The sequence below is a fragment of the Poecilia reticulata genome, linkage group LG6, assembly GCF_000633615.1.
Source record: "Poecilia reticulata strain Guanapo linkage group LG6, Guppy_female_1.0+MT, whole genome shotgun sequence".
NCBI classification, from domain to species: domain Eukaryota; kingdom Metazoa; phylum Chordata; class Actinopteri; order Cyprinodontiformes; family Poeciliidae; genus Poecilia; species Poecilia reticulata.
In genome coordinates this window covers 18,351,030-18,373,090 of record NC_024336.1, presented here as the reverse complement: position 1 = coordinate 18,373,090, position 22,061 = coordinate 18,351,030, and the positions used below count along the sequence as shown (strand labels likewise).

The window sequence follows — 22,061 nt, the reverse complement described above, 5'->3', positions numbered from 1 at the left end:
CTGCTTAATTTAGACAGAAATATTCCTCCAAGGATTACAATTCTTGAAATAGTGCGTTTTAAATTGCATACTTTTTAGCAACCTTTTCTTTTTTATACCTTTGTGTGATTGTAGATCTCAACACAGGTTTCAGTGTTAATGTTCTTGGAGCAGATAATCTCACAGTGCCTCTGTAGAGCTTCCAGCTGGAAGAACTTGGCTGCAGACAACAGCTGGGAAGAAGCCAATGACATTCAAACTGATTAATGCTACCTAAATTGATTTTCACTTTAACAGTTTAGCAGCTGAGGGAGTAGAATTTCTCATAGTACATTACAGGGTAGTGGTCGAAGATTTATTGTTCATCTAACCTCCATAATATCTGTGCTCCTCATGTGCAGAGCGTCTGTTCCTCCAAAGTATAGATACTGCATTACCAGCTGCCAGACACACAGTTACATTCAGAACAAACACAAAGCGTGAGTATATGAATAGTAGGATAAATCCCAAGGATGTTGACATCATAGGGGTAAATCTGAGATTATTTGAATAGTTTTTTTTTTGTGCGTGTGCAGCATCCTCACAGCTATACACAGTAGCCTGCTAAGGGACATTTGTCTAAATCTTAGTGAGGAAGGATGCATAAATTTATCTTAATATGTAAAATTCTCACTGCAGAGGTTTTGTTACTATACATCGCACACACGTAGGAACACTTTAAGGTTAGTATTTACATACCTGGAAGATATGATATTTGACGTTGCTGATTTCAATGCAAGTATTTTCGCCACAAGGTCTGTTTGCTAGAAGAGTTTTAAATCTTAAAAAACACAAAAACAAAAGATGAGTAAAAACACAGCAAAATTATAGCTTTGAAATATGAGCTTGGTACATGCAGCATTGATTTTGGTTCACAACATAGCAAAAACAAATTTGCATTTTTTTTTTTTTGTTTAAAGCAAGTCTGAACCACACAGAGTTCTTGTCTTTAGAAAGGTCTGATCCGAAAATAGCAAGACTGAAAAGACTAATGCTACCTGTTGGATGCTGTGAAGAGCAGAACTTTGTGGGCATAAAAGGGCTTCCCCTCAACCAAAAAGGTCACGTCAGACATCTCCTTATTGTTCAGGAAGTGAGGATCTGGAGAACGCATGAACAGAAACGTTTTTTATTATTATTATTATTATTAGTTTGAGAAAAAAAAATCAAGCAGATATAATACCCGTCAGGGAAGATTTAAATCAACATTTCTGTTCTCGTCTAGAGCACTAGGTGGTGTTATGTGATTTACAGTCGCAGTCATTGTTCAGCGCGTACAGCAGTAAAACCAGCTGAAACCAAATGCGCTCCAGCTCTGCTGGGGAGGGGCAGTGCTGACCGATTGTGACTTAAAAGTCAGGAGGCTTTTGAAGCAGCTCATTTTCCAGATACCAACAAAACATTTAATTATTGCCATTAAGCAGCTGGGTGTGATTTATAGCGCTTGGAATATTTCTTGAAGCGCTAAAGACCCAAATGGAAATACAAAAATGTAAAAAAAAAAAAAAAAAAATACAATTTTGCATAAAAAGCCCTCTTTAAATAATAAAACTGCTTGAGAAAGATGTTTACCCAGTCGTGATGTCTGTTTCCTCTTGATCTCTGTCAGTTTGGGGATGGGATAAGGACCATAGCACTGAGTGAAGATTGCAGACAGCTGCTGGCTAATCACTTCATTCTGGCGACACATAAGCAGATTTACAAAGGAGGTTAGCCCACCGCACAGTGAGGCGACTTTAACTTATACACCTCTCTCCATGTGCAAGCAGACTGTTCATTAAGCCTCATGGTCACAGTTACATCATATCTTTGTAAAGAACGAGATGAATATCAGACCTATTTCTAACACCCACGTTACTGTAATGAAAAACAGAGCGACACCTTGGGCAAATGTAAGCGCTTGAGAAAGAAGAGTACTGGAAAAAACCACCCAGCCTTTTTCAGTCCTGCACAAATTTCCATTTAGGCATTAGAATTTGTGTTTTTAATGTGGTTGTGTGCGTGGAACAGTCAGCTACACTACAGAACCTACATGCATAGACAGTCTGCTCATGCTCATTGAAGACCGCAACACCAGGCAAATATGCTAAGAACCACAAGCTCGGACAGACAAAAGGACAGAGCACTTTGAGTATTGAGAGCCCTTGAACTTTTACACAATTTGCCATGTTACAACCAGAAAATACAGTTTACAATAGATTGTGTTTCATATGAGAAGAAATATCTCAAAAATCAGACAACGGTGCTGACATATTCAAATGAAAACAACATCATATGGAGAAAAAAGAATTGCCACTGGATAACCCTGAAACCTAAGGTATTCCGGAAATCAGCAACTCTTGAAGTACCTTGCTGGCTCTGAGGATCTGAAACATCAGAGGCAGGCCATGTGTGATGAGCTCCTCTGTGTACTCCTCTTCCTCAATGCAGCTGAACTCTTTCAGAAGACCCTGGATCAGAGGTCGGCGGTGCTGCTGGAAACATGTACGCAGAGACTCGACCCAAGTGTGTAATGTCCACGGGACGCCTGAGAACCAGTTCAGAAAAACGTAAGCCATGAAAGCTTCTGCACAAAGATGGTGTATTTGCTGCATGCTGCACAAAAAAAACAAATGGTATGAACAGAAACCTACCAAGGCTCCGAATGTCTATGGTGATGTCGACGTGCCCATGCTCGGCACTGTGGTACATGGCTTCTTTTAGAGCTTTAAGTTTGGCCTTTCCACTTCGGATGAGGTCAACCTGAGATGAACTTCTGCTTTCTAGCTCTGAACCTTCAGCCAGAATCTCTTCCAAGGACAATACATCACCTTTTCCTTTGTCCGTGTGAGATAACAACCCACGAAACACATTTCTGCAAGCAAAAAAAAAAAACCAACAACAAAAAAAACATAAAAACAGAAGTTATATTTGAATGGTCGACACACACTTCAAGACTTGATTAACTGCATTAGGGAGGATTTTTTTTTTTTACCTGCTCTGTTTATAATACAAACAATGCAAGAAGATAAAATGGACGCTTTTAAAAGTACATTACAGTCACTGATGACCAAAATAAAACTCTTTGGAGAGGAATGACAACAAAATCAACGAAAATTCATCTATAAAAATCTCAAATCATATCACGAAATGAGCGGTTTGACTTATTGGAATATGCTATCTTTATTCTGTGCATAATCCAGATTGCATTCTGGATTATGCACAGAATGCAATCTGTGCGTTCTGTGCACAGATTGCACAGAATGCACAGATTCTGTGCATTCTGTGCATTGCATTCTGGATTATGCACAGAATCTGAGCAATCATACTTTATTGCTCAGTTCAATATAGTATGAACTGAGCAAAGCCAGTGTATTGCCGCCTGCTGACTGAACATGGACATGTGTCGGCTACCTGTGCCCGTGAGCTGCAGCCAGGCTGTAGGAGTTCATGTCTCCCTGCGGCGCAGTAGAAATCCCGTTACGGTACATGGTTCCCACCATGGGGTCGGCACCGCGCTCCAGCAGCAAGCTCACCAACTCAAAGTTGCCTGCACATGAACAACCACCAATTGAGTCACAGCACACACAACCTTTTACAAGAAAGAGAAAAAGAAAGTCATTATTTTTCTCCCTGCCTCTAGATCAAATTATCCTCTAACGAGAGAGCTCTGCCAGTGACCACACTGACAGTCAGGTGTTGTGTTGGGCTGCATATAGACGGACTCCTGCTGGGAACAGCATCTGGAGATGGGTTTGAGAGAGAGAGCCTCTGTGCTTGTACCTGCAGCGGCTGCCAGCTGCAGCGGGGTCTCTGTGTAGTTCTCCATCCCGTCCTGCAGGGAGCCCTCCACGTTAGCTTTGGCATCCAGCAGTAGCTGCAGGCGGGCGGACACACACACACACACGCGCACACACACACACACACACACACACACGCACACACACACACACACACACACACACACACACGTGAAAATGATAGGAATGCAAAAGAAAAAAAAAATAGATTGGGTGGCAGGAATCATATGGTTACTTTTCCAGAGTTTGACTTTTTTTTTACACCCACAAGTTTTAATGTATTTTATATTATTTTTATGAGACAAACCAAAGCAAAGTAGTGTGTAGCTAAAGAGTGGAAGGAAACAGATAAATGGGTTTCTCTTTCTTTTTTTTGACGCAAAAATCTGAAAAGAGTGCATTTGTTTTCACCCTTCTTAAATCAACGCAGAACCACTTGCAATCACAGCAGAAATACTTTATGGAGTATGTCTCTACCAGCTTTAGAAATCCGGACAGTGAACTATTTATTGACTCTTATTTGCACAGTAGCTAAAGCCCATTAATATTGGATGGACAGCATCAAATACCAAATCCTGCCACAAATTTAAAGTTACATTTAGGTCTGAACTTTGACTTGTCTATGCACTCTGTATGCTTTGTGCTAAACAATTCCAGTCTAACTCTTACTGTTACCGTTTTGTTGAACACCAGTCTCAAGTATTCAGCAGTGTCTAACAAGTTACCTCCTATAGTTTACCTGTTTTTAGCTCCATCCATCTTCCCAGAAATCTCAACATATCTTATTACTGTCCCATTAAAACAAAAAAAAAGTCCAGCTTTGTGGAGCAACAAATAGATATCCTGTGAAATGATTTTTCCACCTGAGCTATGGGTTTCTGCAGGTCCTCTAGAGTTACCATGGGCCTGCAGCCTTGGTCTTTCTGATGCTCTCAGAGGTTTTTACACAACTGTTTATTTGTACTGTGATTATCAGACTCTTATGCTTTTTTAAACTTCCTGAGTGAAGAGCAATCACGCTTAAACTGTTTCTGTTATGAACTAAGCCTGAAAAATGTATTATAATGTAAGAAGACGGACTTTTTCAGCTCCTGAAACACAGGCTGGCATTTTTTTTACAACGGTTGAAACAAAATTGACATTTACAAATAAATATATATATATATATATATACATCTGGGAACTATAAATCTGAAAGTTTCAGTTTATAAGGGAAATGTAAAAGTACTGATGGAAAATATAAGGTCAACTTATAAAACTGAACCTTCAATCTTTTCCTATCTAGTTGTACACTTCAGGACTTTACTAAGAAATAACCTTTCAAATTTCATTGTTTCCTTTATTTCATGCACTCAAACACCAAATTACACACGCCTGGAATAATTTCCATTACAATTTAATGATGCCTTAATCCAACTGATTAAGGCATCATTACTTAGGGCAAAGTGAATTAGTTAAACGAGTTCAATACTAATTAGGATGCTGAGTTTCCACTTTCCATTTCCTAAACACAGCCTGAAACCATTTGTGTAAAAGTTCAAACTTGCAGCAGGAACTTCTGGATTCGAGTGACTCTGTAAATGTCCCTTTTTAAATTTTAAAAGGCTTTCGGTTTTAAATTACACAGACAGCACTCGAATGTTTGAATATTGAACATTTTGTGAGGATTTGATGGCAGAAATGACAGTGATGACCAATCAGATGCTGAAGCACAACAAACGGTCCACGATGAAAGAGTCGCAGATGAATGTGTCACTACCTGCACCACAGGCACATGTCCATGTAACACAGCGAAAGTGAGGGACGTCGCCTGCCGTGTTTCGGGAAAGACTGAGGGGTGCTTGTGCACTGTGTTTGGCACCTGGGGAAGGGACACAAGGAGGGTGGGATGGACAGGCAAGAAGGGGTTAAGGGATGGAGGGGGATGGGAAGGAATGGAGGGGAGAGAGATACGGAGCCATTAAAACTACTTCATGGACAACAGAACACAAGACAAGCATCGGCAGGGAGGACAGAGGGGAGACAGGAAGCTTCACAGGAGAAACATGAGCAATTAAGCAGAAACCCCGAGGCTGTAGAGGACAGCGTGCCCTTTATGTTCACTTTCTAATGAACACAATCGACTGATTTGTGACGTCAGGCCTTGTTCAAATGGTTTCACTCTGATCTGCTGTTAGTTTAGGTGACGGGTCTCCAAATTCATCTCTTTTGAAAGGCTGACCAAAGGAAAGTGTGGAAATTTCAGCGATTTCCACCATTATCAGAACATGGGTAAAAAGTCATTACCTAAGTTCATACACTAGGACAATCTCACACTCAAAAATCCTGAAAAACAAAAAGCCAACACAACATTTCACCAAATCATAGTTTTGTTGCACAGTGTTTTGGCACTGTAAAAAGCTGTAACAAGAAGTGTTACAGCTACAACACTTGTCATGTGTCGTTTCAGTTTCAAGTAAGAAAATATACACACATAATAATATATTGGCCTAACATAACATGCTGTACAAAAGACTACACTTTCTTTAACACAAATTACATAAAAAAGGAGTGCAGTTGTTTCATTTTAAATACGTTTTGCTGCTGTTGCAAGCAAAACAATAAGAGCAATGTCGTACTGTAGGATTCTTATCAAAGTTATTTGCTGACAACATTGTGTCATATTTCTGAGAATTTGTTGTTTTTCCATCACCAGATGCTGTGTCCTTTTATCTTTTTATCTTATCTATGTGAGGTATTGTCCTTACAAAATAAAGGACAATAGCAGCAGTGCAACTGGTTGTTATTGTGGAGAATGAGGATCTTTCGTGGAGACAGTCAATAGTGTCAGGCTTTGTTAAGAGGATGCTAAGTGTATTTATTACAGTGAAAATCCTGTTTGTTTTTATGGGTACACACAATTTTATTTGTATGCTGTGGATTTAGTACGGAAAAAAATATATATATTTATGTTTCACACCTTGAAATCTAGAAAGAACCAGGTTTAATTGGGAGAACAATTGAATATTTTTCCAACAAAAGAAAAAAATATGATGGAAACTCGTATGTTCCATTGTGTTGGGAAGAAAAAGCCTCCAAGAATTTCTAACTGGAGGTTTTTCCCAACTCTGTTTTACTAACCCTTAGTTAAACCAGTGACACAGCAGCTATTCTGCACATTAATGGGACTTCCCAAAGTGCAATCTGTAAGTACACAACACCAACAGTTTTACTCTGAATTACATTATTCCTGATAACAATTCATTCTTTCCTCTGTTCACGAAGCAATTATCCACACGATTACACTGCACAAGTTCAATCAACTAACTCTCAAGCTGTAGTTACATCATGCTCAGACATAATAACAATCATTAACTTTTACACATCCTCAGAAGATCGATACAGCTCTTTAATACATCACATAAGATTTCATTAAGAGAGCAGTTATTGCTGTGTGGTCGTCAGCCTAGTTACACAAGTCAGTGAGAATGCCTCATTGTTTTGATGTTACTGTATTACCCACATCACTGTTTGCCCAGAAGTGCCTATTGGAACTGATGGCAAGAGCACAAAAACCTATGAGGCATGTGGGACAGCAAACTGGGGCAGTCGGCTTCAAAAGACAGGCACAGCAGGAAGTTTAATACATGTTCGGTCTTTAATTGCCAGCTTTATGACTATGTTTAATAGCTTGTACCTATTTGTACCTTTCCAAGCAATTGGGAATGTAGGCATTGATATAGCAATATTCAGCTTGGCTATTAGCCTTCCCAGTGTCACTGATGCCTAATCATTAGTAGGAGTCCTTCTTAGATCCACTTAAGTCTATTAAAAATTCACAGTAAATTCTATTCTGTTTGATTAAACTGTTGGTAAATTACACTAGCTTTGAAATACTGTTAGTGATGAAATATAAATGTATGAAATTTATAAGTTGTATTAAATGCAACTGGCTGCAAAGCAAGTCTGGCAAATGGGATGTGAAATTGCTGCAAAGATCAAAATCATGAGGCTTTAAATGGATGAACAAGTCAAACAATTTTACCTGGAATCTCTGATCACTCTGACAAATTTACATTTCTTTTACAAATGCAGATTATCCTTTGCTGGCCTGACAGAGGAAAAAAACATGACTCCACAGTCAGCCTCACAGTCTCAGTCCCCACTCTTAATGCTCACAGCGGGTTTCATTGACCGTTTGAGTGAAGTTGTGATTCATGAAACGTGATAACAAATGGGAAAGAACATGAGGAGATGAGGGACCGCATGTTTAGTTTTCTCCTAATTTAACACCACATTATTATTATTATTATTATTATTATTATTATTATTATTATTATTATTATTATTATTAGTAGTAGTAGTAGTAGTAGTAGTAGTAGAAATAATAATTTTTCAGCTATGAAATTAATACACTTCTTCACAGGTCTTTTCTTGACATTTTCATGGTTAAGTCAATAAATGTAACACATTAATTTAAGTATTTCGCACTTGAGAATCATGCCAGAATTCCAGTCAAAGCCTTTCTAAGTCATCAGTAAGACAATCTGTGTTTGTGATTTTTATATTGGTCCAACAGCACAAGTGAACAATCTGCATGGGCAGTATTTTAAAAAAATCCTTGGCTATTTTGCTGTGCATGACTGACGAGGCTTGTAGGCCACCCTTATTACTTTGTTTATTGGATGAATCTGAGCTTTCCTAGTAACTTATTTCTGTCATCCTCCACAAAGTGTTCACTTTATCAGCTGTGGCTGCTGCTCTGCCTGTTGTTGTGATGTCTCCTGCTCTGCACTGTGTGTCCCTGTGTGGGGAGAGATGAGCAGAGAGCAGCTGAAACACCGGGCATTAAATTTTATGAAGCGAAGCAAAGCGAAGCAAAGCGAAGCAAAGCGAAGCGCGAGCTTTGTGAGCCAGCACAAAGAAGTTTGGTTTTTTTTCTTTCTTTTTCTATATTGTCTGTCCTTGAATAAGTCAAACCATGGAACATGTTCTAAGTGAAATGAATGATGAGTCACATCAAATCAAAAAGTAAAACCATAATCAGACTAAGCATGATTCTCTGGGGGAGCGGGTAGTGGGGTGGTTTTCAGGGATACTTCTTCCCTTCCTGCCCCAACTCAATATTATCTTCAATGAAATTAATCAACTGAACTCAATTCATATTTTTGATGATATTGAAATGTACTCAGAGGCAGCCGTATCTGTTGCTGTCGAGAAACATCAACACTGCAGAGTCTGGAGCGTCATTGGTGAGTGAGTTAGTGGGACACAATCACCGTACTAATGTAATGCTGATGACATTCAGTGTTATTTTACTGCACTTTGAATCCAGTGAGTTTTCAAGCATAATTATTACAAAGATTTTATCCTAAATGGCTTGGATCAGAACAAAAACATTCTGATTTGTAGGTGAGTCTTTTGTTTTTTTTTAAGTGCTGACTTTAATTTGTAAAACCTGAATCATTTGGGGGTATTTTTCTGTTTTTAAGCACTTACCTCACTGTTAATGTCAGCACCTGCATCCAGCAGCATCTGCACCATGGCCTCGTCTCCACGAACGCAAGCGTACATCAGCGGGGTCATCCCCTACACAAGCAATGACACACAGGAAGACCACATGAGCCATGAGTCCTATAAATATTAAATTCTCCTGCTATATTTATGTGGGAAGATCAAACCTTACTACACATTTTCTAAAAAAAGCACATCGTCAAACTGTTGCCTGTCCTAAGCTTAAATCCTTAAAACCTCCAGGCTCCTTGACTTTATTTATTTATTTATTGATTGATTTTTTTACTTGCATCCACTCAATATCAAAGGCATCAATATTTCCTCAGGGCCGTCTACTGTGGAAGGGCAGTCCCAGAGAACCTGGAGTCCAAGATTCTTGTTTTGAAAAGTTTAAGCCCTTGACAGTGTGTTAGGTTTTCTCATGGAAACTCTGGAGTTTCACTTGCAGTATTCCCCAGATGATTTACTGCCCAGCAGGTCAGTAGTCATGATATAATGCAGAGTGGCTTGGCAAGAGAGCTGCAGGAAAAAACAAGCCAGAAGAAGATTTAATACGTGCTGCTGCTTTTTTCTCACAGGGTGAGGCAGCCGCAGTTTACAAAGCCAACAAAACATGTCCTTCCACAGGCTGTGTGTGTGTGTGTGTGTGTGTGTGTGTGTGTGTGTGTGTGTGTGTGTGTGTGTGTGTGTGTGTGTGCATTTAGGTGCAGATACACTAGGCTATGCATTATTAAATATGTTGACTGTGTTCCTAACCTGCTCATTCATGCTGTTGATTCCATCTGGCCCGAGCAGGTTGACGGCCTGCTTTACCAGGTCTGTGCGTCCACAGCTGAGCATACGGAAGCCCAAGTCCTGCAGGAACTTTGCCTCAGCAGAGGCAGCATCTAGTTTCCTTGAGGCACAGAAGCAATCATCCGTTCTGAAGGGCAAAGCACACCCACACAGATTATTAGCACAAGCTTAGGGGTGACTACTGTCTCCTTAAATGTGACATTTTGCCCCAAAACACCCAATGACATTTCTTTTTTTCTTTTTACCTTCAAAATGAAAAGGGGGAAATTACAATTGTATAAGAAGCGGTTAGATTGCGGGGTTATTTGCAACACACACTCTGAAGCCTGAAGGCAGGGATGCTTTTCTCTGCCCTACCGGAGCTGACGTGGCTCACAGTCCACTCCGGGCAGAAGCAGCCTGGCGGCCTGCCGAACATCGTCGCTGTCCACCGAGAGGCTCCGCCTGTGCTCAGTGTGGACCACGGCCACTCGCACCCACTCCATGAGAGGGGGCAGCACCATGAACGGCCTGTAGGGGGAGATAGAAGCACATATTCTGAACATCACGGACTTACTGAACTTCAGTCAGACTGAGAACTATTTGTACCTCAGCTTTGACTAGGAAAATCTGCCTCACACAGAATTTTTGCATGAGATATTTTGCCCGGTGCAGTGGATGCTTGAGGAGAGGATGAACTCTCTGCAGAAACCGGAGGTATGCTGGATATGAGCAAATATAACTCAGATGTCACCATGTAACATAAATATTTTTGCAATTAAAAGAAACATCTACGCTGAATCAAATATATACTTAAGAGTGCCATAGAGAGACTGTCTCTCTATGGCACTGAAATACATCTTGAAACAATAACATTCATGGGAAGCCATCCATCACACATGATCATTTCTTTCCTTATCACTTTTATGGGGCTCTTTGCAAACATGATGCATGGAGTTGCTGCGTGTTAACATACATTATTTATGAGATCCCAGTGCCTGCTGGAGGTAAACTGAAGGTGCAGTGATATTTTCTTAAGCATACAGTGGCACTCGCACAGGAGCGGGAGAAATCCATCACACAGTTCATCCAGACATAAGGGCTTTCGCTGAAAAGCTTGACAGAGTGTGGCAGACATTTAAAGCCAGACTGCAGCACAGAAGAAAACCACAGTCTGGGCTGGATAAGGCAAAGTCTCTGTGGCCCCAAAACCCAAATAACCCTCAGATTTATTCCAAATCATCTCGACCTTTTGGTTTTAAATAAACAGCCAAAATATACGAATGCTGAACAAGGTCACCGGTGAATGCTTCTCAACTGGAAAGGCAGCAAGTGAAGGTGTAAAGTTTGTCTTAACAATGCATATAGTGGCTTTTATAAATAAGAAAACCCAGTTCTTAAATGCCAGTCGTAATAGAAACTGTCCAACATTCACTCCTGAGGGTTTGTTCTCCTAATGGGCATGATGTATTAACTATAAAAGTGAAGAAAATGACTATCCTTATTTTGGCTTCCTGCCTGCTTCTGAAAAGCTCTTGTGATGATTAACCGAAGAAGATGGAAATCTTCTTCGGAAAGCCTGCCTGTAGTTGTAGTTTGGCCATGGCAGTGAAAGAGGTGGACGAAGCCAGTCGGTCCATGTCGGTCACACTTCCAAATGTTGAGCAATTAAAGTTGGAACAAGATGAATGCGTAAGACATTCTGGCAAAGACGTCGTGGCCTCACTCTCCTCCGGGGTTGTTCACAGTGCACGCAATTTCCGGTGAGCTCCATTGAGCTGGTGCACTACATGCACTGCTGCCAAATGTTACCAACCTGGTAAAATTTAAAACCTCAACAGAGTTCACGCCTCCATCAAGTGTTTCTCAACGGCCAAGGCTCCAGACCGTCTGTACAAAGCAAAGCATAGAACAAGAGGCTGTTATTTTTATTTTTTTTACCAGGCTAGTCATTATCTGTTGTATGTGTAACTATGCAAAAAAAAAGCACAATTTGTTCAAGGAAAAGTCTTAAAACACCAATTATGTTATTTTTTTTGCATGGTTTATACATTTAAGTGTATGCATCTCATCACATCAGTGGTCATCTTCTTTCTTATAGATCCTCTTGACTAAATGGGAAACTTGGGTCCCCTCCTCTGGGATTTATTGACTGGTATATTACTTCACTGTGGGTGAATTAATGCCTGAACTCTCTTTAATACGCACTCAGCGTTAAGCTGTCAGTAAAATTAGCTCCTCATCTCTGAGCTAATCAAGAGCAAGATAAGCTAAGAGCAGCAAACTCCTTTCATTTACAAACTTCAAAAGGAGTGTCTTTTTAAAGGCTGTGTGACCTTTTCTGGTTTCACACACTTTCTTAAAGCAGCCTCATCGAAAGGCAGGGAATGTACAGAGTAAAGTTTATGTATGTGTACGGTGGAGGAGTTGAAGTAACTCTCTGTTTTGTTCACAAATGATGATGGAAGACAGACTGGTGCTTCGTCTGCGGTACTGGTGAGGACTGCCATGGTAGAGAAAGAGCCGGGGGGCATCCGAGGGCAGCTTGGAGTCGAACTACTGCTTCTCTGCATCAATAGGAGCCTCTTGAGTTGCCACAGGCATCTAATCAGGAGGCCTCCTGGGTGTCTACTTGTGGAGGCTTTCTAGCCAGGTCCAACTTGACGGAGACTCCTGGGAAGATCAGAATACGCAGGTGGGACTTTATATATGCATGTATGTCCCTTTTGTCGTGGAACACTGTGGGATCATCCAGAATGTGCTGAAGAGTGTGGTTGGGGAGAGGAATATCTGGGTTTTCCTCACAAAGCTAATGCACCTTGTGACTCAAACTTGATTAAGAAAGAGGACAATCGACAGAAAGATGAACAAAACCAAAGGACTAAATAACCTGAGGTCTTGCTTTCTCAGCAATAAGAACAAGAGATGTCTTGTGGAAACGTGTTTTATTCTCTAACATCATGCTCCAAAGGGTTGAATTCAATGTACGGAAAGGCAGCAAACCGAGTCAATCCACACATAGGCTGGACACCTGGGATTCGCATTAGCTGATAAACCGCTCCATTGCAGGTGAAAAAAATCTGAATTCAAGCCCCGGAGGAGGAGGAGTATTCAGGCTCAGCTGTCGGTTCTGCTTTTAACTGAGGGAAACCATCAGCAGAGGTTCAGGAAACTATGAGCACAAAGTGTGTGAAGGGAGCAAAAAGAAACACCTCATAAAATCAGCAAAAAAATTGCTTCACGTGTTCAAACTCTTAGATATATAAGAACTCTTTTTGTCCATTTCCCACACGAGGAATGAGGTGCGAATTAACACCAATGAAATCCTGACCTAATCCTGATGTCATTTAAACAAAAAACGACTCCCAAAGGTTCAGTTACTCCGACAAGCCCAATACTAACCCAGAGTGCTCTTTTTTCTGCCCAGCACAGTGACAGTGTACTTTTATAAAGCCTAGGTCCCGATCAAAACCCTTGGTGTGCCATTTAAGAGTTAAGCTCAGAGGACCAGAAACGCAATAAAGAGACACGTCTGCAGAGGTGTACAATTGCAGCACAATGATCTCTCCAGCTCTGATGGAGCTGCGCCTGTAATATGGGGTAAAAAGGACAGACGAGAGACTAAATCTTGGACGTCTGCAGGGAATTTCAACCCTTCGTCACAGGTTTCATAAAGTGTCTCTTTATTGTTGATGCAGTGAACAGTAAAAAAGCAATATTTTTGACTTCCCCTAAGAGGATGGCAAGGTGAAAGTCTCGAAAGGAATAATCAATACCAGACACTTCTGCTTTCCTTTTTTTTTTTTTGGCTTGTTCTGTGATGCTGCTTTTAAGGATTTTTGCTTCATTAAAAACAAAGTCATCTTTCACAACTTATATTTGTATCTTGGTGCCTGTAAACCAGTTTTTTTTAGCTGTCTTTTGCAGCCTGAAAACTAATCAATGCTATATTATTTATGGTCTGAGTTTAACAACATCACATATTTTGGGTTTGTTCGTTTCTCTCTTTTAGATAATTGCCTTGGGACAATAGTTCCTAAGAATCCAACACTGGTTCATTTTAAAGCAATAGAAATCAAAGCAGATGTACCTGCATTTTAACAGCCTTATCAGAAAGCCGGTGGAGCAACAATGGTTTTAATTGCAGAGTGTGCAATACAAACACATAAGTAGTAAATAAAATTCATTTGATTACATCAAATGAATGTGATTCATTTGATGTATTGAACATAATGTGAATTATATTAAAAAATCATATGTTTTCTCTTTTTTTAACATTTAGAAGGTATGGTTTTATTTTGCTACCCTGTCTTCAGAACCATGTTTTAGTGGGTAGCTTTAACCTGTGCTTCTTTGCAAAACAGCACAAGTTCAGCCAGACTGGATAAATTCTTGCCACAGGTTCTCCAGTAGAATTGGGCCTGGATAAGAGCATACAAATACGCTTTAATCTAAGTTTGATCAGCTCGGTCAATTTGTTTAGCATTGGAGACTTGCTAGAAGCTAAGACTCTGACCCTTATCAATCTGTTTTGCATCCTCTAACAGGTTTTCTAATAGGACTGTCCTGCATTCAGCTCAATCCTTTACGTCATAAAAAGTCACGGTGCAACTTCAGTACACTTCAGTGAAGAAAAAAATGAAATAAAGACAAGTGTTTTTTTATTATTGTTATTAGTAGTAGTAGTAGTTTTTTTTTTTTACTTTGGTCTAAAGTAAGAATCTTCTAAAATCCACCAGATTTTAAAATGTTATATAACTGAAAAATGTGGAAATAACTTTGATTCTGAAGATTTAGTCAGATTTTTATTAAGTAAAACTGTATAAGCAGACAAGGTTGCTGCATGGATAGATACGCTTTGCAACCATATTAGCATTTGAAAACAGACGATCTGAATGTTTGAACATTTTAATAAGACTTTGCCACTCTTTACAAATAGAACATGTTTAAATAATTTGGAGTTGTGTTGGGGTTTTTTTTTTAATTAAAAGTATGAGCTACAATGTATCTATCACATAGTTTTCTAATAAAATAAATGTAAGTTTGTGGTTGCAATGCAGTAATGTGGAAAGGTTTCAAAATCCATTTTGGTTTGAGGCAGTTGCACAAATACTGAAAAATTCAATCTCTTTTTTTCCCTTTATTTTACTCTGTAACCTTTCAGTTTTGAAAAGAATACCTGCATTTAGTCAAGTTTGTGTCTCACCTCTCTATTTGTAAGGTAACCTTTGACGGCTCAACATTGGGGTTTTCCCACTCCATGTGAGGGCAGTGCATAAAGTAGCACAGTGTGTAGATGGCTTCGGGTGCCCAGTGAATCATGCAGCTCTTGTGGTGAAGCGGCGTCCCGTTGCTGTGATTCTTCATGTACAGCGGCTGAAGGTGGTGCATGGCTCTGGATACCAGGTCGCCTGTGCAAAAAAACAAAACACAGGTAAACAGGAGAGCAGTGAGAAAGGGATTTATGAGCACAATCATTAGATAAGACGGATAAAATAGGCATTGAGAAACACGGCCTTTAAAAAAACATTATGAATAGAATTTGTTCATTTCGCCTGACCTTCTAAGACCTCAGGGAAAATTGAGTTTCCACATTTCACAGTGTGGGAAAAAGACAACATTTATCCTTTTCTTTTGTAATGTACAGAAGACATTTGGAGAACTATTACAGCCGCCATGGCACCCCATAAAAGGAAAACACTTAAAGATAAACAGGGGTTATTCTAAGGTGAATCTCCAGCATAATCTGCAAAGCTTATATTCAACTTTAAAAATTAACACTTGATGTTAAAAGCTCAGTTCAGCACAGTTTTGCTACTACTAAATTCGAGATTGATACGTCATTCTGCAGCAAGCGAAGTTCATCAGAAGGAGAGGAACGAATTAAAGGATTCTTTCACACGCAGACCATTCCTTTCATGAAAACATGATGACTGTGGCACCTCAGTTATTGAGTCGTATTGAATATGTCCTGTATTATTACAGCGTAAATTCAAATCCCATTTCACCGAATCCAGTCAGGTTTCCGTTGCTTCACCTTCCTGTCCGGACCCTCAGCACGAGGAAATGTAATAACATTCAGAAGCACAGAAGGTAAATATATATATTAGAAAAACACGTGCTGTGATGAATCACTCAGGACGCTCTGACACAAGACACAGGTCTGCGCCTGTACAAAGGAGTCTGGACAAAACGGTAATTTCAAAAGACAAAGCGGTTTGTTCAGCATTAAAAATTGCACCCTTTATAGCGTGCCAAGACTCCATTTAGCCTCGACAATGTGTGAGGCAAGTGTGAAAAGGATGCCTGAATGAGGGAGGCGCATTCATGCAATGAAGTCAATCTCTCAGCCGTCCTTTGGGAAGACTGCTGCTGTGCTGATAGAGGAACGTGCTGGATATCAGCCTGCGATGCAGTGAGCTGCAGACAGCGGAACAGAGACAGGCGCTTCCCATGAAAAAAAGAGTAAGCTCCTTGCTTCATCTCTGTCTTAATTTTACAGCGAGTAACGAAGCTCTGTGAGATCTGGTGACTCAGCTGCTTGTCATTCCTTATTTATGCCGGTCTGTGGAGTTTGTTTTACAGGTAGAGGAGCTGGGACTGTTCAAAAATGTCAGGACGCTGTTAGGATTTTAGTTCGGTTTAAAAAATATATAAAAATACAATGCATTGCAAAAATATTCATTCATCCACACTTTATCCAGTTTTTGTCTAATATTTTTTTTTGTCATGGGTCAGTACAAATAAGCACATACATGTGAAGTGAAAGTTAACAATATATATATATTTTATTTTATTTTATTTTTTTTTAAAGATAGAAATATAAAGTGTGTCAGTGATTTGTATTGAACTCCATTTATTCTGTACTAGTCGTAATCTGGCAAGATGAAAGCTAAAGTTGAATGAAAGCTAATTGTAGCTAGCCACAATACCCATCAATTGCTTTACTACCTTTTGATGTAATAAAGCAAATTGCCTGGTTATGATAATTAACAAACTTATAGGTTTAATAAAATTAAATAAATACATTGGGCTTAACTGCTCAATGGAAAGGTTTAGATTAAAAACATATTCCAGTTTTAGTAAGTTCCAGTCAAGGTCCAAACTTGAGCTGAGTGAATTTGTGGCAATTAATTAATTAATATTCCTGGATGTTTTCTGTCCAACTAATTTGCAAAAAGAATGCAAAACTTGCAAAAGTTACAAACATAAGCTAAGCGACTGGCAGCTGTACTTGAATAATGAATATTGAGTAATGACCGAGGAGGGGGGGGGAATAAAATACCAATGCAGAGCACGTTTTTCAGATTTTCTTTTTCAAATCAAATTTATGCATTCATTTGTTTGCCAAAGGAAAATGGTTTGTGTTGGTCTACCACATAAAACACACAGAAGTTTGTTGTTTTAAAAAGAGAACGTGGAAAGTTTAAAGGCGTGTGAATACCTCTGAATAATTTGTACATCTTTCAGATCAAAAATATAAATCATCAATAGATTTTCAAAGTCTCTAAAATGTTATTAATTCACCATGAGGAGAAGAAGATCAGGTAGCTGATGTCTTGATTCCAGTTGCCTTTTGTTGGTGCCTTTTCAATAACAACAAAAGAAATTCTCTAAAAGCAACACTAAACACTAAATAATGGCTCCTTCAAGGTCAGAACTGCAAAGCTGCAGCTACACACAAACTCAAAAAACAATGTCTCACTTTAGAGATTGATGGAAAAGTGTTTGACACAAAGAGTGAATGATCTTTGGATACCTACAAGTTTTCTTTAAAATGCAATGGAGCTAATAAGTTCCTTCCTCTGCAGTGAAATGAGCAGATATCAACCAGGCTTTCTCTTTATGTGTTGATTAATGGTTGGTCCCTGCACTGTGCAGCTGCTGAAATGGTCACAGATTCTGTTTCAATTATTTGCCGCCATGCAGCCATGATTACGGCTAATGGGCGCCTGCGGCTATCCCGCCTCAACAAGATGCAGAGCCATTCCTCCTGCTGCTTGTTTCTGCAAAAAATATATATATATATTTTATTTTTTTTATTTAATTCTAACCTCAAAATAAACAGATTCTTTTGTGTGTGTTTACAGTTAAACATATCTGCTTTGTTTGTTTCCACTTCACATCACTTTAAAGATGTGCGGTAGGAGCAAGAATACAAACGTCCTTCCTGCCAGCAACGGGACTCGAATCGCAGCATCCAGTTTTCATCATTCTTCAGCCGGGGGTCTCTGGTGTTTTTCATGTCTTTTTTCTCACTTTTACCGCAGCCTTCAAGTTTTTAACACAAATACAACTGGGGTTAGGATGCAGGGGGGGGAGGAGGGCGGTAATAGAGGCTTTACTTGTGAGAACAAAAATATCTGCAACGTTTACTCCAGGGATTGCTCCTCTGTTACCTGGAAATTATCTCTTAAAAATACAGCATCTTTGTTCAGTGTCACAAAGACACTGAACAGTGGTGTAAATTTAATGGCCAATCACATCAACTTTTGTAACCTTTGCTGATTCTTCTCACTAAAATCAAAGTGCTATATCATAATTACAGGTCAAACTCATCTTCTTGAAATAAGAAAAAAAAAAACGAACATTTTGAACCAGAGGGCCGAAATTGATTAAAATTTTCATCTTCCTATCGGCCTCTGATGTTTTCCTTTACCTGTGGTTTTAGCATATTACTGCTTCCGCGGTGAAATTATCTTTTAAAAGCCACTACAGAGAGAACTGATGGCCATTAGCAGCTCCTTGGGGAGACGCTAATAAAAAAATAAGAAAAAGTCTCCTTTTTTGTCCCTTTAGACCAGAGAAAAAAAAAAAGAAAAGCAAAAACTGCTGGATTAGTCTACTGGAGGCAGAGGAATCAATTTTAGCAAATGGCCAAAAACAAGCTGTGAGTCAACATCCACTAAAAGATAACAATGTTAGGAATGTTAAGGAGCCTTATTAAGTGCTCAAAGCACACAGTGGCGATAGAGATAATGCATTAAACTTTTCAGGATAGAAACTCTGATAAATACATGGTATTAAAATTACATTGTTTTAAAATTACTCATTTTACTGCCACTTTTATTTCCCAGTTGTGTCTGTAAGTAAAAACGACTGAAGAATAAAAAGTATTTTATTGCTATTCCAGCAATAACAATCAGGAAATCCATTTATTTATTTTTTACCTTTTCTCTTGTCGACGGTGACTGAATTTGACCTGGATGTCCTCTAAACCACAAAGGGTCAAATATATACATACAGACTCAGAAGCATATTTACACTTTCTCACCCCTTTCGACAGAAATTGTGATTTACAATAGCTGGTTTCCTGTGATAGGTCCCGGTTCTCCTAGGCACTGCCCATTCGTTTTAAACAAGCCGATGTCCAATTTATCTGTTAGAAAAGCAGTTTGTATGGACATTGTCCTGTTAGAAAAACCAACTGCAGGTTGAAAATTGAAGAATTTGGAGATGCAAGTAGAAAACATTCAGAAGAGTCATCGGGGTGATGTTGCAGTCCAACATCACCCCGAGCGCAGATCGCAAAATGCTATATGAAGTCTCCAGAAACTCCTAAAATTTCATCACAGGACCTAAAGCAGGTTTTTCTTTTTCTTACTTTTGGTGTGAAAATGCTTTGCACTCACATTGGAAAAAGACTGAACTAGTGAACAGTGCGACTTAGCTCACCTCGATATAAATCCATCACAGTTTCTACTGTGTGTGAAACGGTGTCTGAGGAAAAAAATATTGTCATGATGTGGTATTGTTGGTGAGGAAGACACTTGTAGGCCCAGGCTGACATTAGTAGATGTTTAATGATGAATCCAGAAACACAGATGACACACCCGACAAGGAACAAAGACAACAGGTGGGTATAAATACACAGAGGGTAACCAGGGAAACTAGACACACCTGGGAACAATCAAGACAACACAGAGACTCACAGGGGAAAATGGGACTAGACAGAAAGAAACTCAAACTCAAAACACAGAACCTAACAAATATGAAATCATCTACCTCAAAGTTTCTAAGAAAATTCAAAATTAAAGCTCAAATAAAATGTCAAAAATTAAAGATAAAGCAGGAACGGATTTGAAAGTGAGGAGTGAAGGAAACATCCGTAAGACCAATGTCTGGTAGATGGCTACACGTCTCGCTTAAGTAATTTAGTCCAAAAGGGGTGGCAATTATTTGATGTCTATTCTTTCATAACTAAAAGAAGATTATTTAAAAATATAATAAAATATCTGTTTTATTACCACTGAATAAATATGGTCCATTCAGAATCTCAACATGCAAAATAATAAAAAAAAAAAACCTTCAGTATCATCATATTTTATTAAACTTGTATGAGCCTTGCATATAGATTTTTATTAATGAGAAAATAAAAATAAAACATCTACCTTTGCTTATTAGGTTTGTGCAAATTAACTAATAATGTACAACAATATCAGATGCAGTTTAGCTCGAGTGTTAATGACAAATTTGCACAATTTGCGTGGCTACCATTTTAAAATATGCTAATGTGGCATTTCAGCTGAAGTGAAAATGAGAAAAATACACAGGCGGGGAAAAAAAAGCAAAAGGAAATTAAACTGAGCCTAAATGCCAGCGCAGAAGACTGTAGAAGATCAAGCTTAACCCCGTCTCCTCCGTTGGTATATTACATTCTTGTTATTATTCTTTTTCTCAATTATTCATTTTGTCCCCACTTGATCTGTGTGACAGCAAATTTGTCTAAGTGGTGGTGTCATCCATCAGCAGCTCCGTAGGCGCACTTTGCGTTTGCAGAGCCAAATCAACAGAACGGATCTCGGTTTGACCTCATCAATAAATAGGACTGGCAATTTACCCTGTTGCGGCTGCCTCTCCATCCCGAGGAAAAAAACACACAGAGAGGAATTGGCTCCCTGTTTATTGTCATGATAAATGTTTACCCTGCATACACAGGGAATATTTTCCCAGTCGTTTATAGAAAGAGACCCCACAACCTGATTGCTTGTATCTTATTCATGAGGCGGTCTGTTCCTTCGAAGCTCGAGCGTCGGATTTTTAACTTTTCAGTCAAGTTTCCTGAAACAACACGCAGAGTTGCATGCTAGCTCTGAGAAAACGTCTCAAGAGCACTCTGATTCAGAGATTACAGTTTATTATTTCAAACTGGAACATCTGTGCATTAAATTGTTTGCAGCACAGATTGCAACTCTGGGTTTATTACAGTGTTATAAAGACTTTCCCTCAAAGCAGAACGGGAAGGAAGAAACTTTCCTCTTGTTCTGAGTGGCGTCAGCATAGTTTAGTAAATAATAATCTGTAACTTTAGATTTTTAAAATGATGCACAAACATTCTACTATAATCTAAATGTAACTCATAAATCTTATGCTAATTGATTCATACTGCATAAACATTGCCAGAAAGGATTGTGATGCCAATTATTCTTTGAACAATGGGTACATTGTAAGGCGACAGATATTCAATTTATGTTTGGAGGACTTGTCGAATGTATAAGCCAAACTCATTCATTTTAATGAATGCTTGTGATTCATTATAATGGCTGCCACTGCCAATGCAACTCACTCTAATTCCTATCCATTAAAACAGGCTGGGCTTAGGCCTCTATGATATAAAACACTATTTAGCCTTTATTAGAAAAATAATTGTACGGTAGTTTGTCATCCCTTCCAAATAAGCATTTCAGTATAAAACTGGCAGAGTGGACAAAATTTATGATCCTCTAAATATAATATAGTCTATTGTTTTCAAGGGAGCAAAAACAATTTATTTTTACTTTATTTGCTGCCACACTGCTCCCTCCAGGTCAGGGTGACTTTTGGTCCAGACCCAGAATTTTTAGATGTCATGAATGGCTTTTGGAAAGAATTGGAAGTAACTAGAATAAGCTGTAGTGTGCTGGTCCGTTTAAAGTATTGTACATGACAAACTCTTTGTGAAAGATGTGAAATTTATTAAAAAAAATTAAAAAAAACACACACACACGCGCGCACACC

The 22,061-nt window shown here is 39.1% G+C and overlaps 1 protein-coding gene across 1 annotated transcript in view; it reads right to left on the bottom strand.

Moving 5' to 3' along the window:
- btbd11b (BTB (POZ) domain containing 11b) overlaps positions 1–22,061 on the bottom strand; it is a 95,542-nt gene that overhangs the window by 2,008 nt on the left and 71,473 nt on the right. The window contains exons 4-17 of the mRNA XM_017305166.1: positions 15,271–15,475; positions 10,443–10,595; positions 10,047–10,212; positions 9,276–9,365; positions 5,557–5,658; positions 3,781–3,874; positions 3,412–3,547; positions 2,652–2,872; positions 2,367–2,545; positions 1,591–1,696; positions 1,017–1,119; positions 718–799; positions 351–419; positions 99–212 (exon numbers count right to left, since the gene is read on the bottom strand). Coding sequence (XP_017160655.1) covers positions 99–212; positions 351–419; positions 718–799; positions 1,017–1,119; positions 1,591–1,696; positions 2,367–2,545; positions 2,652–2,872; positions 3,412–3,547; positions 3,781–3,874; positions 5,557–5,658; positions 9,276–9,365; positions 10,047–10,212; positions 10,443–10,595; positions 15,271–15,475 — 1,820 coding nt within the window. The remainder of the gene's footprint in view (positions 1–98; positions 213–350; positions 420–717; positions 800–1,016; positions 1,120–1,590; positions 1,697–2,366; positions 2,546–2,651; positions 2,873–3,411; positions 3,548–3,780; positions 3,875–5,556; positions 5,659–9,275; positions 9,366–10,046; positions 10,213–10,442; positions 10,596–15,270; positions 15,476–22,061) is intronic.